The 14,085-nt window shown below is 45.6% G+C and overlaps 1 protein-coding gene across 3 annotated transcripts in view; it reads left to right on the top strand.

Annotated features, from left to right (window-relative positions):
- Positions 1-14,085, top strand: part of RAB37 (RAB37, member RAS oncogene family) — a 399,852-nt gene that overhangs the window by 251,691 nt on the left and 134,076 nt on the right. The window contains exon 2 of one of the 3 annotated variants that reach the window (XM_085617096.1): positions 5,887-5,997. The exons of the other annotated variants lie outside the window; for them this stretch is intronic. Coding sequence (XP_085473222.1) covers positions 5,887-5,997 — 111 coding nt within the window. The remainder of the gene's footprint in view (positions 1-5,886; positions 5,998-14,085) is intronic. 3 annotated transcript variants of the gene reach the window in all.

The following is a 14,085-nucleotide window of genomic DNA, read 5'->3' as shown; positions in this document are numbered from 1 at the left end:
GCACTAGTTACATTACACAAGGACATCTTCATTTTTTAGTAAGCACCGTGAGATTAGGGGCCCGATGTAGGTAAATGTGAAATACCGATTTCTTAATACCGAATGTTACCGGTATTAAGAAATCGGTATTTCCTATGTAGGTAAAGATTCGGTAAAAAATTCCGAATCCTTAATATTCCTTATTACCGAATCGGTATTTGAGATTCGGTAATAAGGAATACCTACCCATTCATTCCTATGGGCTTGGAGGCCCATAGGAATGAATGTGAAGACATTCGGTATTAGCGATTCGGTATTACCGAATTGGTAATACTGGGAGGTATTTCAAGATTTCCAGGGTGTCCAAAGGACACCTTGTTGCACCCCTGAAATGTGCATGTGTGCACATGTGGCGCACATCCATGCCCTAAGGGCATGGATGTGTGCCACATAGCACTCTTAAAAAAGCAAAAAAGTGTTTTTTTACAGGAAATCGGTAATTAACACCAACTTGAAGTTGGTGGTAATTACCGATTTCTTAAGGCCCAAAAGCACTCTTAAATGTGCTTCCTACATTGCATTAAAGGAATCGGTATTTACCGATTCCTTATTTACCGATTCCTTACCTACATTAGGAATGGCTAAATACCGGTCAGTAACGCTGAAATTTACCGAATTTCGGAGTTACCGATTGGTATTTAGCCACCTACATCTGGCCCTAAGGGATTTGCTCTGAATCACAGGCTGTTGAAGCTGACACTGAGACTCGACCCTATTTCCAAAGTGAGCAGCTCTAGTGATTAGGTCAAAACCTCTCACATAAGTACTAAAGCATTTTCAATATTATATACAACTAAGCCATAGAAGTATGTTTTCATTTTGTATATTTATCTTATGCAGCTAACAATCATTGACAAAGCCAATAGTCCTGGCTTGTTGTAGGTATAATGCCACTTATTGTATTATATATCTGGAGGCAATGACAGGAGCAGCAAACCCCAGGAATCTTTATGGCAGGACCCTTGATGGAAACATTGCGACCCCGTTAGTCCTTCTGGCGGTTATAAGCCTAAGCAACCGGGGGCTTGCCTTGCAAGGCTCCACCCCTAAAAAGGCGGAAGTAAAGGCAGACTGGTGGTCCACAGTATTTAAGGGGGGAAATCCCCAGATATAGCACTGATTGGGGAGGCCACGGTGCCGTTTGGTTCACTGGCTGTTGGGCAGCTCAGGTTACTCAGAGCTGCCTGCCCTTGGATCGCCCATATGTTAACCCACCACGTTGGCATACTTCATATATAAAATAAACCTGCAGCAAACTGTTTTCCAACAAAATTTGTGTGGCGTGATTATTTATTGCAGTATGTACTAAATACCCAAGTGTGCTTCGGGGTGGGTTGCCGATATCGGCACTATAACAGTTGGGCGGCCCACTATGCTAAGCACAGATTTTTAGCTTAAATATTTTCAAACCACACCCTTAATTACATTGGTCAATCTCCTTTGAGAGACCCCCCCCAGTTTATTAATCCTACTTAAAGCCCTGGTGGCCAGCATTCTATCCCCCATGAGAGCACTCAGCTCACTAGTACACACACTGTTCTACAAGTGCTTGTCACTTTAGTGGGGGGGGGATAGTTAGAACTAACAGGCTAGTGAATTTTTCCCGACAGGGCCACTGGATACTTTTTCCTTTAATCCTCTAAACCCATCTCAGTAACTCGAGTGATCCTCATTACTTGCTTCCCTGTGAAAGCGCTCAGCTTAATGGTGCTCACAAACACTCAGTCCCCCGTGATTGCCACAAGAGCACACGGCTCATCGCGAGTACTCCTGAGCGCTCTGTCCAGGGTCAGGCTGCCTTGCACGAGGCTTTAGCACTCCCAGTGTTCTTGTAACGTGCGAAGTGAGGGGCGGGGCCTGGTGTGATACTTTATTCCCAGCTCATGTCCAGGGGCCTAGCTTGGTCATCAAGATTTGGGGGGGTCAGGGGTGAGTTGAAGGTTTGCCGGCAATCAGGCAGGGGTATAATGTTTAAATACAGTGTATGACAAGCAGGGTGCATGAGAGAGGCCTATGGGGCAGTGAAAATGGAAAGGAATGCGGATTGGTAGGAGCATTAAGAGACAAAACACAATCTGGCACATGCATCAACAATGCCATTTGCGATTCCTTAATAGCGAAAAATAAGGATTCGCTAATAAGGAATAGCAAAAGGCTATGCATGTAGAAATCGCTTACAAAAATAGCGATTTCTAAACATTCCTTAATTGCTACTCGCAAATTGCGAGTCGCAATTAAGGAATACCTCCCCATTGATTCCTATGGGCCTAGAGGCCCATAGGAATGAATGGGAGGACTTTCTCAATTTGCTAATCTCAATTAGAGAATCGCAAATTGCTCATGCTATTTCAAGGGTGCCAGGGCGTTAAAAAGGACACCCTGTTGCACCCCTGAAATCTGCATATGAATACAGCTTGCACACACACATGCCCCAAGGGCATGTGTGTGTGTAAAATGGAACTTTGAAAAATGCACTTTAGTGCATTTTTCAAAGTTTTTGCAAATTACCATGAAGTTCAACTTCATGGTAATTTGCTCCCCCTATTAGCGAAATCGCTAATTTTTAAACTTTCATGCATTGCATTTAAGGAATCTCAATTTGGGATTCCTTAAATTCAATCACGATTTAAGGAATCGCTATTTAGAGATTCCTTAAATAGCGATTTTTGCATTTTCTGATGATGCATCCCAAATGCAAAAATACCGGTCGCAAAGGGGCAGATTCTGCTAATCTGCCCGTTTGCGAGCAGGTTTCTCGTTGATGCATGTGGCCCAATATTTGTAAAATAACATTTTTGAGGACTTTCAAAACAGAGAGGGCGAGAGCGTGTGTCTTTTTGTCTGTGTGTATGGAAAGACTTCTGGTGGAATCCGACAGACCTCTCACCATACCCTACTGAAAGCACCTGGACGTACCTATTTGTCGGAAAATACAAACACCGCAAAACACCCCACCCGAAGCTACGCCCCTGCTCATTTCTCAAGCTCAAAGTGCAATGTTACCTCTCTCATACACTCTACTGACCTGGGCCTCCGCTGTCACCCTCGCAGCTCCACCTGCACTTCCGCATATTACTACAACGCCTCACCCGCAGCCAGCCGCTTCCCCTGGCAGCAGCGCCGCGCGCACACCCGCCCGTCTCGCGCCTGCCCGCTCCCACCCTCCGGCTGGGCCGTCTGTTCCCGGTGTTTTCCACCTGGGTGCAGCCCGGGGCTGGGTGCCGCGGTGGCAGGCGCTGTTTACTTAGGAGGAGGCGGCCCTCGGATCCGGGACTTTGCTTTTGTCGCTGAGAATAATTTCATGCAGCTGTGTGACGAGGCGGAGGCGCGCAGGGCCTGGAAAACAGGGCACAGATGTCAGTGGTGCAGGGGGTGCAGTGAGAGCGGGGCAGGAGGGCAGTGAGGGGGCCACTGCACCGCTACTGTGCAAGTCGCGTCCGTGTGTGCCTGGTGTGGGTGCAGGCAGGAGCCCTCCGGCACGGAAAGTCACAGAATGCGTGTCAAGAGAGTAGAGGGAACGAGACACAGTGGTGGGAGAGAGCAAGCGAGGCAAGAGGGCGGATGTGCTTAGTTCCTCTCCTGCGGTGTAGTTCACTCCTGATACATAATGCATTAACCCACCTGTTTCCGCATCTATTTATGGCATCTCTCGCCCCACCCACTCAACCTCTTTTCTCCCTCTCCCCCACCTCTATAAGGTCAAAGCCTGGATGTAGGATGTGACCTTCAGATTCCTGCATCTCTCCGTCTCCAGGCCATGTGTTGCCTTGTGGGCATGAACAGCACAGACCACACGTTGCAAGGCGATACTCCGATGCTGAACCGTTGTTTACCAATAAGAAGTGTTCCCCTCATTATACACTTCGTATATCCACTATCTGATATTCTCAGCACTGACTTCCGCTTTCATTTCCCATCCCTGAGCAACTGCAATTATCTACAAACTTTCCGGGTGCCATCACTTCTAATCCTATTTCCTGCTATAAACAAGCACGCATGAAGGTGAAATGACACTGGCACCGATGGGGCATGTTGAGACAGGCTCAGCTAATGGAACGACTTGGAATGTAAGCATTATTGGGCTGTGGGCATTTACCAGCTGTTAATGCCCGCAGTAGAGATCCACACTATCTAATGATGCCACGGGTTTCTGCCCGCATCACATTCCCCACCTGTATAGGAATATTGCCTTCTACCTACTGGCATCATCCGTGGTTTAGGACCTGCTGCAAGGCTCGTATATCCCAGGGGACCATGGACCTGGAGACATGGGGACTATCAGGACATTTGTCGCCAGCACAACTTACTCTAAAATGACTGGATTTATCTCTGTGCTGGCCTGACATGAGCAACTCTGCTGCAGGTCTACTGTAATGTAGAACCATTTATTTGGTTCAATTAATTAAAATTGTTACAAAAGAATAATAAATACAATAAAAGGGTCAGTTAAAATTACTTTGATGCACAACTGTTCTTGTTCAAAAATTCGAACTGTGCATCAGAAATGGTGGTAAAATGTTACCAGTGTTGTTGCTGCTCTGTCTTTTTAGAGGCAAAGTCGAGCGTGAGATACCCCTGAGACCGCCCAGCCAAACCAGTCTGTGGCAGGGTGGTTTGGACAATCCACAGACTTACCCAAGAGACATCTTCCAGTGTATGGACGGCACTCGAGCGGCCATCATGACATTATGCCTGGGCTGGTCAAAGTCCACACCCAGTCCCTGGATTGTCGTGTAGGGAGGTCCGCTCCTGGCCATGCCCGTGCTCGGGCATATGTAAAATTATTTATTTTGGCGGGGGTGTAGCGGGGGCAGGTTCATTTGCAAAAATGCAGAATTTCAGTGTTTCATTCACACAAAAAATATGACTTACATCTTTCACTACAAATTGTAATTGCATTCTAAAAGTTGGTTCTGACATTGAACATCCCCTTAACTACCCTTTATACATTTTGCAAAAGCTGGGATTGTTTCCTAAATAACAGTTTCCCTAAAACCTGTTACAATGAAGATTACTTCTTAATCGCAAAGCATTTATAAACTTCAACATTGCAGAATTGCAGGGTTTTTTCTACTTTAATTTTTTTTCCCTACAGACAATAATTCCACAAATACTCCTACTGTGAAAGAAAGAAAAAAAACCTTTCGCTCTTGCAAATGCACTGTTCTGTCTCACCATGTACCTTTCTCAATATATCCTCTACCGCCACTCTCTGACTCATCCCAAACCTCATTCTACTAATATGATCTAAAAAATAACCTCTTCTAGAATCTTCCCTCCTCTATTCCTCCTGGCTCTCCCCAAACTTCATTTTACTACTATGATCACCCAAAAAAACCCTTTCTAAATTCTTCCCTCATGTATCCCTCCTTTGACTCATCCCAAACCTAATTTTACTGCTTTGATCTCCCGAATCCCTTTCTAGAGACTGTTCCCTCCTCCATCTCTCCTTTCGCTCATCCCAAATCTCATCGTACTGCTATGATCTCCTAAATAACACGTTCTAGACTCTTCTATTCCTTCATTATCCTATTCAATCCAACTAACAGACTCTCAAGTCCAACACTCAAATTAACTCATATTTCCTTATAGTAAATCACCATTAGTCCTTTTGGGTTCCGGAGTGGTGTGCTACTCACCCAAAAGCGCTTCGATGCCTCGTCAGGGGTAGCAAGTGCTATATAAATACAATTACAAATGTATCAATGTGTATACTGAACCTTCAACACAATCATTTCCTTGCACTTTTTGCTCTTTTATCACACAGCACTTTCCACTGACCTCTTTCCCATTTGTCTTTTGTGGGATATCCCCTCCATTTTAATGGGTTTTTGCCCCGTCTCACAGGTGATGCTGCTGGGAGACTCGGCTGTGGGGAAAACCAGTACCGTGATGCAGTACAAAGATGGCGCCTTCCTGACGGGCACATTCCTATCCACTGTGGGCATTGACTACCGGGTGAGACCAGCGCAGCCTTTCACCGCTTGAATCTTTCAAATGCAGGCTCCTTTAGAGAGGCTCGTAGAGCGAGACAACCCAAAGCTGCAGAAATATTAGGGGAAATCTGCAGGGGAAAAACGAAAAATCTATAGAGAAATTCGGAATATCTCTGGGGCCACTGTGAAAACAAAATAGACTCCACTTTCTTTGTTAAACAGTCAAACATACATTTACTTAAAACTATCGTTCCTGCATATATTTCTTTTTCACTTTTTAACATTTTTAAATGCAAGCTACCTAAATGTCTGCCTCTATAAGTTCAGTTTAGCATTTTCACTATTTTTTAATAAACCTTTTTTGGAAATATAGAGCATTGAAGATGGACTTTACTATAAGACACTTTATCGTCTTTCATGCCTACATTTAAGAACCCAGCCTTTCAACCAATCCTATTCCCCAACAATGATCACCCACCGCGGCCCACTTCACAGTGTCTCAGTGTTGAACCCTTTACTACCCTGAGCCTGTAGATGCCAGCTACAAGCCTTTGCCCAAGTGATGCAATCCTGTCACCTTCAGTGCCCCTCCCTTATGCATAGTACCCGCAGTTTCTTGGGGCACCCTTTCCCTGAAGTTGGTGTCAAGTACAACAGCAGCGGCTGCACTCCCCATCTCTTCCTTGCACCCCACATGCTCGTGTCTCCATTCACAGCAAGTTCCAAACCCGCTGTAGCCACCGCTCAATGGGCAGAAGTGGGTTCACCTCCCCACCTCATGACGCTAGAATCACCTACGTCACTGGTAGCAACAGCGTGAGATAATGTTACCAATGTAAAGCTATGGAATAGTACGAGGAGGCGGATGTAGAGCTAGAAAGCATCACGAGAAGGCATGTACAAGATACTAGAACGGCGATTGTAACAAGCCTTGGAGAAGACCACAGTTGAGACCTTGGGCCATCGATGGAACATGGAGTCAGGGCTGCTGTCCTTTTCCTGTCAGCCAGGAATTATTTCAGCTGCTTGAGAACATCTCACTTGACTACAGCCATTAACAGTCTGTTAATGAGAATTTCATGTTCGATAGTATTGAGAACCGTGAATGGGTCACTCAGGGCCAGGGCCTCAATACCACGGGGCTGTGTGGAAGGGGGGCCTGCCCCAGTATGGCACTTCGTTTCTTTCGTTAAGTCCATGACAGGCTTAGGTGTAGTCCGCTCCAGCGGTGCTATTGTCGGAGGGTCCTGGAAAGTGTGATTCCCACTTCTCAGTTTCATCCTCAGAGCCTCTCCTCCTCCAATGAATGCACCCTCCCCAGAATGCCCAGGAGGAGTTTAATCAATCGGCATGACCTGGATGTAGATATTGAAGTCCTTGCCTTCTTGGAAACCCCTCTAATGCGCACATTGGTTTTCTTAGGGCGATTCTTGCAAGCCTTCTGCTTTTCCTGGTGGAGAACGTGCTGTTGCTTCAGGTACACCATCCGTGTCCTCTACCGCTTTTCCGTTTAGAACCCTTTTGTCCATTATGTCGTCTAGCCTACACATTTGCTCCTCTAGTTTGGACATATTAGTTTGCATGTCTTTATGCCCATTCTGCAGGTCCACTTTGACTGATACAAATTCTTTTTTTTTAGAACCACAAACACCTTTTACATTAAGCTGCAAGTGACTTGCCAACCTCTCCAGCAGGGAGAAGCCTGGCACTGCCAGGGCTCTCCAACTCAGCTCTAACAGAATTTGCTTCATGCTTTTTGGCTTTCAAGCTGCTAGAGCATTGTGTTTTTTTTAGAGGGTTTCCTTTTTTCCTATGATTCTGCTATTGGCTTGGTGAAAGTGACTGTCACACCCTTCAGACAAGAGCTTCTCCCTCCTGCTTTGGTTTCTGTCATGGCGAAGTCCATCAATGTGGTTCTGTCTTTTTATGCTCTTGAGCACACAGCTGCACTATACCTCAGGCCTTGGGCTCAGATCTACGTTTTGCCTCCTAGTCTCTTGAGATATCCATGGAATGGTTTGACCACCAGTTTCTTTTACTCTGCAGCTCAGTGCCATTCACAGGCCAGTCAGGACAGAATCTGGACCCTAGCTGGACACCTCTCTCCTCCCGGGAAGTGTTTCCCCAGAGTTCCTTCATGGGCCCTGTATTGTTTGACCCCCTCTCCCCCACATCAAAATCCAAACGCGGCCACACTCTGGTGCCCTTCGCGATTCATACCTCATGGGGCCGGCCCCAAGGCAGCTGAAGGGCAGTCGGTGATTTAGGGACTCAGTCACTACCACTTAGTTGTCTTGGGGGGCCCAAGTACTGCAGAGCACTATGGCTCCAGCTGCTCCTGCTCTTTCCTTAGCTTAACCAGGGTAACACCCTTCCTGGCAACCAATGGGAGCAGAGAAACATCAAGGCTACAGGCCCCTAATAATAGGGTCGCACTCCTACACATCAGCTAAACATGTTTGATCTGGGCCAGGATATACTCTCGCCTTTTTTTTTTGTTCCTCATTTATACGATCTTTATGATAATGGCAACAGGGTCACCTCTTAATCTTGCACTGAGGAACGCCCAGAGAGGCAAGGTTAGCCATGTCATAAGAACCAGCAAATTCCAGTAAGTCTGAGCGAGTAGTGTACCACCATAGAAAAAACTCGAGAACTTGCTAGATCGTGTTGTTTAAATCATTGGATTTCCCTCCCTGCCCTACCACCTAGCCCTGTCCCAGAGTTCCCAATATTTAGTGCGTTTACTGTTACCTCTCAGTTCATCCATCTTTCTAAATTTGTTAATTGCACTAACCTCTCGCCTTTTGCTACTTACACCCCTTGGCTCGCCAAGCAACTTGCACTCACACCGTTATATGCCTTGATGTTACAAGCTCCTTCACCAGCCCAACCCACACTGCTCATGCACCTCTACTGTGTGAGCCAGGTGAGGGGAGGGGGCTGCATTTCTCCCGCCATCTCCAGGTGTTAGGAGTAGGCAGACACTCGCCATGCAACACTCTGGCCCCTAAGTTCTCCACCGCTCTCCTTCGGTGCATTGCTGCCCTATGTTCCACCTAATATGCGAAGGCCATGCTACTGGTACTGCTCTGCCACTAGACCAGGTTGGACATCTGCACCTTTCATACTGGTGGTCGTCCAATGCCTCCTTCTCTGGCCCTGATTGCCTGTTAGCCTCTACTTGTTCCAACCTGTCCTGGCCTGTCATGGCGGTCATTCCCTTTTGCAAGCCCACTGGTTGTTATGTTATTGGGTCGCCATGTTGAGCTTCAGGCATGTCTCACCCATCACATCCTACGTCCTGTAGTTGTTCATCACTGAATTTGTTCACTTTGCTTTGCGGCTGCTTCAGACGCTTGTATCCATCACTTGAGGGCAGCCCCATTCTTCTAGTGGAACCTCGGCGCCATGATGCTTCTTCTCATCGGCTTCTGGTAGAACGGTCACAATGGAGCTCTTCAGCTATATGTGTGCTTATGTCACCATTCCATTTACATTCCAATGTAATACAATGCAGTGTGGTAACAAATATAGACGGAAAGATGGTAGAACAGACCATGGATCATTTTATTGCATTGTAGTTGTCAATTAGATCCATGTCACAATGACATTTAGTCGGTCCGGATTTTTCAGCCTTCTTTATAAAGTGTGCTGGCATTTGTAGTTGTACTTTGTTCGATAAAGAAGCATGGCCGTACAAGTCTCAGGGCCTGATTTAGGGTTTGACAGACGCAGTGCAGGCTGTCAGGGTGGTGGGGAACATTACCACTGCCTCTCTTACGAGCTACCATCTGCCAAATTTAGAGCTGACTGCCGGCCCACTGAAAGAACCGCCTCCAGGGTGGTTCTTTCTAAGGGACAAAAAATTTGGTGGTAGGCTGCAAATGTTTTTGTTGGCCGTTCACCGAACTTTTCCAAAGTTTTTGTATTCAGAAACAAACTCACAGAGCGGGTAGTTTCTTAGTGCTAGCGGGGAAAGTCCAATCATTTTTAAACTAAAGTCTAAAAGGTAAATGCTTCTGAATCTGATACAATTACATTTTTTAAAGGTATGCATATTTAAGGAAACTATTTGGAAGAACCACAAGGCAAACTTCATGTTTTGTTTGAGTGCAGGTGTGCAGTTGCTTGTGAACTTAATTTGTGGCCTACTGGAACAAATAATCTTCTGCTGCACTACTGCACTTCTCGTTTTACCTTGGGTTGTGGAAAGCAAATTTATAATTCCTTTGTAACATGTGGAATATGCACTTTGGTAAAAAATACCCAAACCCCTACAAGAAAATTACCAGTGAGGTTTTAGACTGTCTCCAAGTATCTCCACTTGTCATTCGTTGGTACAAATGACCTTTACTTTGAAGATAGGTAGAAGGTAGTCCATAAATGCAATTACATCCTATATGCTGCATCTTAAAGCGAATCCATACCCCTAGCTGCAAGTAGGCGTTTTTTGGCTTTGAAGGTAAGATCCATTGTCCGTGGGCCCCCAGATTAACCTCACTACTATGCTTTTTGCCAGCAGCGGTTTATGTATGAATTTGCTGGTGGTAACACTATAATGGCCCTACATTAATCTAGCTGTAAATGTCCTGTCCACCCATTATTGGTGCACAATAGTTTAACAGCTTCAACAAATGTCTAATCATAGCACAGAGAAAGTGTTAGTTTTTGAGTACACCCAACAATTGCAAACAACGTTTTTGTCTACCCCCAAAACGATGGCTGAGTTTTTCACTATTTCCCTAGTAGAAGGTTCTAACCCATTTAAGTAGTCACTAACGCTTGATCTAAGTGGTCTTAGGCTGTGCACATATTAAGTAAGAACCGAATTGATGCACTAGCTGGAGCATACATACCTCACATTTACATACAGCTAGTTCACACCCCAAACCCACTTACCTGTGCTACCGAGCCACTCACAGTTCCCCCATTGTTACCCTAATACTACCTATTCAAAGGTTCTCTGCACCCGTTCCATAATATGCATTGGCCATGCAGTGTCTCTACTACACTTTCACACCAGTAAAACTGAAGCCTATCGCTAGTCGCCGCACCAACCACCAACAGTACACCCCACTCTCTGTATAGGTCACACTAACCATCACCCTTCTCATGCACACCTTCACACCCCAGAGGATGAGGCAACTGTACTCCATGGCTAAACTAGTGCCAGCAATAGGAAACATAGATACCAATGACTTTTAATAAGCGGCTACTCAGACATCTATCAGAGCAGGCTTGGTCTTGTGATGAATGGCTTTGTGAACCTGGTTCAGCCACTGACTTAATTCCAGAAATGACTGCAATTGACCCAATACTGCTCCTTTGATCCATTGTTCTACAAGATTAAAGATGAGAGTAAAGTGTGCAAAGGTTGAGGACTAAGGAGCTGGTTTCTTCAGTAAGGCCTTACACGACCCATTTTGAGTGACAGTGATGCTTCCCCTTCAATCAAATAATTGTCGATCAGGGGCTGTATCAGAAGACTGAATCATTTTATTTTGGTCATCGGGACTCATTAGCCAGAGAGTTTGTAGGTTTGAGATTTTTCAGGAGGTTAATCAGAAGCTGCCTCTTTATCTCATAAATAGAAGTGAGGGACAAATATGATTATGTCTATGTCTATGTGGGAGTATTTGTAAAGCGCACTGTTACTCCAACGAGTGTCCTGGCGCTGACTGACCGGTAGCAACACGGGAGAGTAAGCTTAGGGGCAGGAAAACAGCCATGTTTTCAGCTTTTTCCGAAACAGGGGAATGGAATCAATGCGTCTCAGCTGAAGTGGCATTTTATTCCAATGGCATCGTCCCAGGACGGAGAGAGACTTACCTCCTGACCTAGATTTTTTAAAGCAAGGGACAGTGGCCAACAGCAGGTCGGCGTAGCGTAACTGTGTACGAGGAGAGTAGAAGGATACTCTACGTTTAAGGTAGCTAGGTCCTTCCCCGTAGAGAGCTTTCTGTGTAATAAGCAGAGTTTTAAAATTTATTCTTTTCCTTACAGGGAGCCAATGTAGGCTCCTCAGAAGGTGTCACACACCCGAATTTCGGGGGAGCTCAAAATGGTCCGAGCTGCTGCATTCTGGACCAGTTGAAGCCTGTTCAGCAGCAAGCCAGGCATCCCCAGATAGAGTTTGTTCCCATAATCCAGCCTTGATATAATCAGAGCCTGGATCACCTGTTGTCTGGCCTCTTTCGATAGAAAAAACAGGAATTTCCGTAGAAGATTCAGCAGAGCAAAACAGGTGCCAGCTACTGCGTTCACCTGATCGCGAAAGAGCAGCTGGTTGTCTAGTTTGTACCCCAGATTTGTCACCACCAGGCAATTCGCTGATTGGGCCGGAGCGTCTGCATTCCAGAAGACATGTAACGGGGTCTCCGCTGCTTTACCAAAGAAGAGTAGTTCTGTTTTAGCAGCGTTACATTTCAATGGGTTGGAGGCCAGCCATCCAAAAACAGCCGTGAGGCAGGAACTGATTAGGGCACCTGGGCAGGGAACAAATGCTGAGTGTCGTCTGCATAGGACACAATTTTGGCCCCACATGATTCAGCCACCTCAGCTAAAGGAGTGAGGTAGATGTTAAACAGGGTTGGGCTCAAAGCCGAACTCTGTGGGACCCCCAACTCCAATGAGCGTGAGGAAGCTGAAAAGAGGTTACACCAGACCTCCTGCCCCCTCCCTTCTAGAAAAGAAGCCAGACATTTCCAGGCCAGACCCCTGATGCCAATCGTGTGAAGCCGGGTCAAGAGCATCTGATGTGACACCGTATCGAAGGCGGCCAACAGATCTAACAATATCAGCAGCGCATTCTCACCTGCCTCTTGACTCAGCCGGATAGAGTCCACCACTTTTAGCAGCGCTGTTGCCGTACTGTAATTTGTGCGAAAGCCCGACTGTCTAGGGTGGAGCAGGCCATTCTTTTCCAGAAAGAATGATAGATGCTGGTTCAATACTGGAGGGGAGCTAACTGCTGAGCCACTTGGATAGTTTGTATGTATGTATGAATTTGGTATTTTTATACAACGAACCTAGCCAAAAGGCAGCGGAGCACTGTACAGGATCAAAGATAAGCTTAAAGCCAAAGAGTGATAGGAGAGGTAGCTGGGTTGTGAACGGTTAATGAATTGTGATTCATTATTTTTTAAAGAAGGATGTCTTCAACTCTTTCCTAAATTAAAGAAGTATTGGGCCTGTCCTGATAGATATAGAGATGTTGTTCCAGATCCTGGGTAAGTAGATGGATATAGTCTTCTGCATTGTTTGTTCTTTTTCGCACTTCATAGTCTGCACTCTGAAAGAGTCCTGGCTGTGGGTGTGCTGAGAACCAAGAGTCAATGGTATTCACACAAAATAATGGGATGCTGGTTTTCTGGAAACCAAACTTGCCTTCAAATAAGAGAAAAACAAGCATTTGCAATGCAATAGGTCTCGCATTTACGCGAGTTTAAGCTATTTGCATTGTAAATGACAATGCGTTTTATTTATGTTTCAAAAACCAAAACATAAATAAAACGCATTGTCATTTACAATGCCAATAGCTGAAACTCGCGTAACTGCGAGACCTGTTGCATTGCAAATGCTTGTTCTTGTAGAAGTTAATATTGCTTTATTGGTTGTTTTAAACTTTTAGAGAACTTTATACCTCGCAGTTCGACATGTGAAGAAGGCTTTGCATGAACAATTTGGCTTCCAGTGGGCCACTTAGGGAGTTTGTAGTTTTGGGGGACGCTGGTAGGGGCCCATGTTTCTGATCCCTATGCCCCCAACCTGAAAGGCCCAGGAGGCAAAAAGGCATATTAGGTCAGGAATTAGACGTCCACTGACAGTGTTTGAGGGCCGTGTGGGCACTCAAGCATGATGACGATGCTGTCATCTTACTCTAGAAATTCTCAAGACATTCATGTGGGTGAGACCAGTACAGCATTTATGCTTGGTCAATAACTAAACTGAGCTCAAGGTTGCCTTCGAATTTTTTGCCAATTGTACATATATTTCTGATGAAAACATTGTATGTTGATTTGTCAAGTTTCAAGTTGCAGTCCACTCTTAGACTCTCTTGCCAGCATAATAACTTACCTGATTGAATGTGGTTGTCAGCGCTGGACAG

This window comes from Triturus cristatus, chromosome 7 (genome assembly GCF_964204655.1).
Source record: "Triturus cristatus chromosome 7, aTriCri1.1, whole genome shotgun sequence".
Taxonomy (NCBI): domain Eukaryota; kingdom Metazoa; phylum Chordata; class Amphibia; order Caudata; family Salamandridae; genus Triturus; species Triturus cristatus.
Note: the sequence above shows the minus strand (reverse complement) of the source record. Positions and strands in the feature narration are given on the sequence as shown.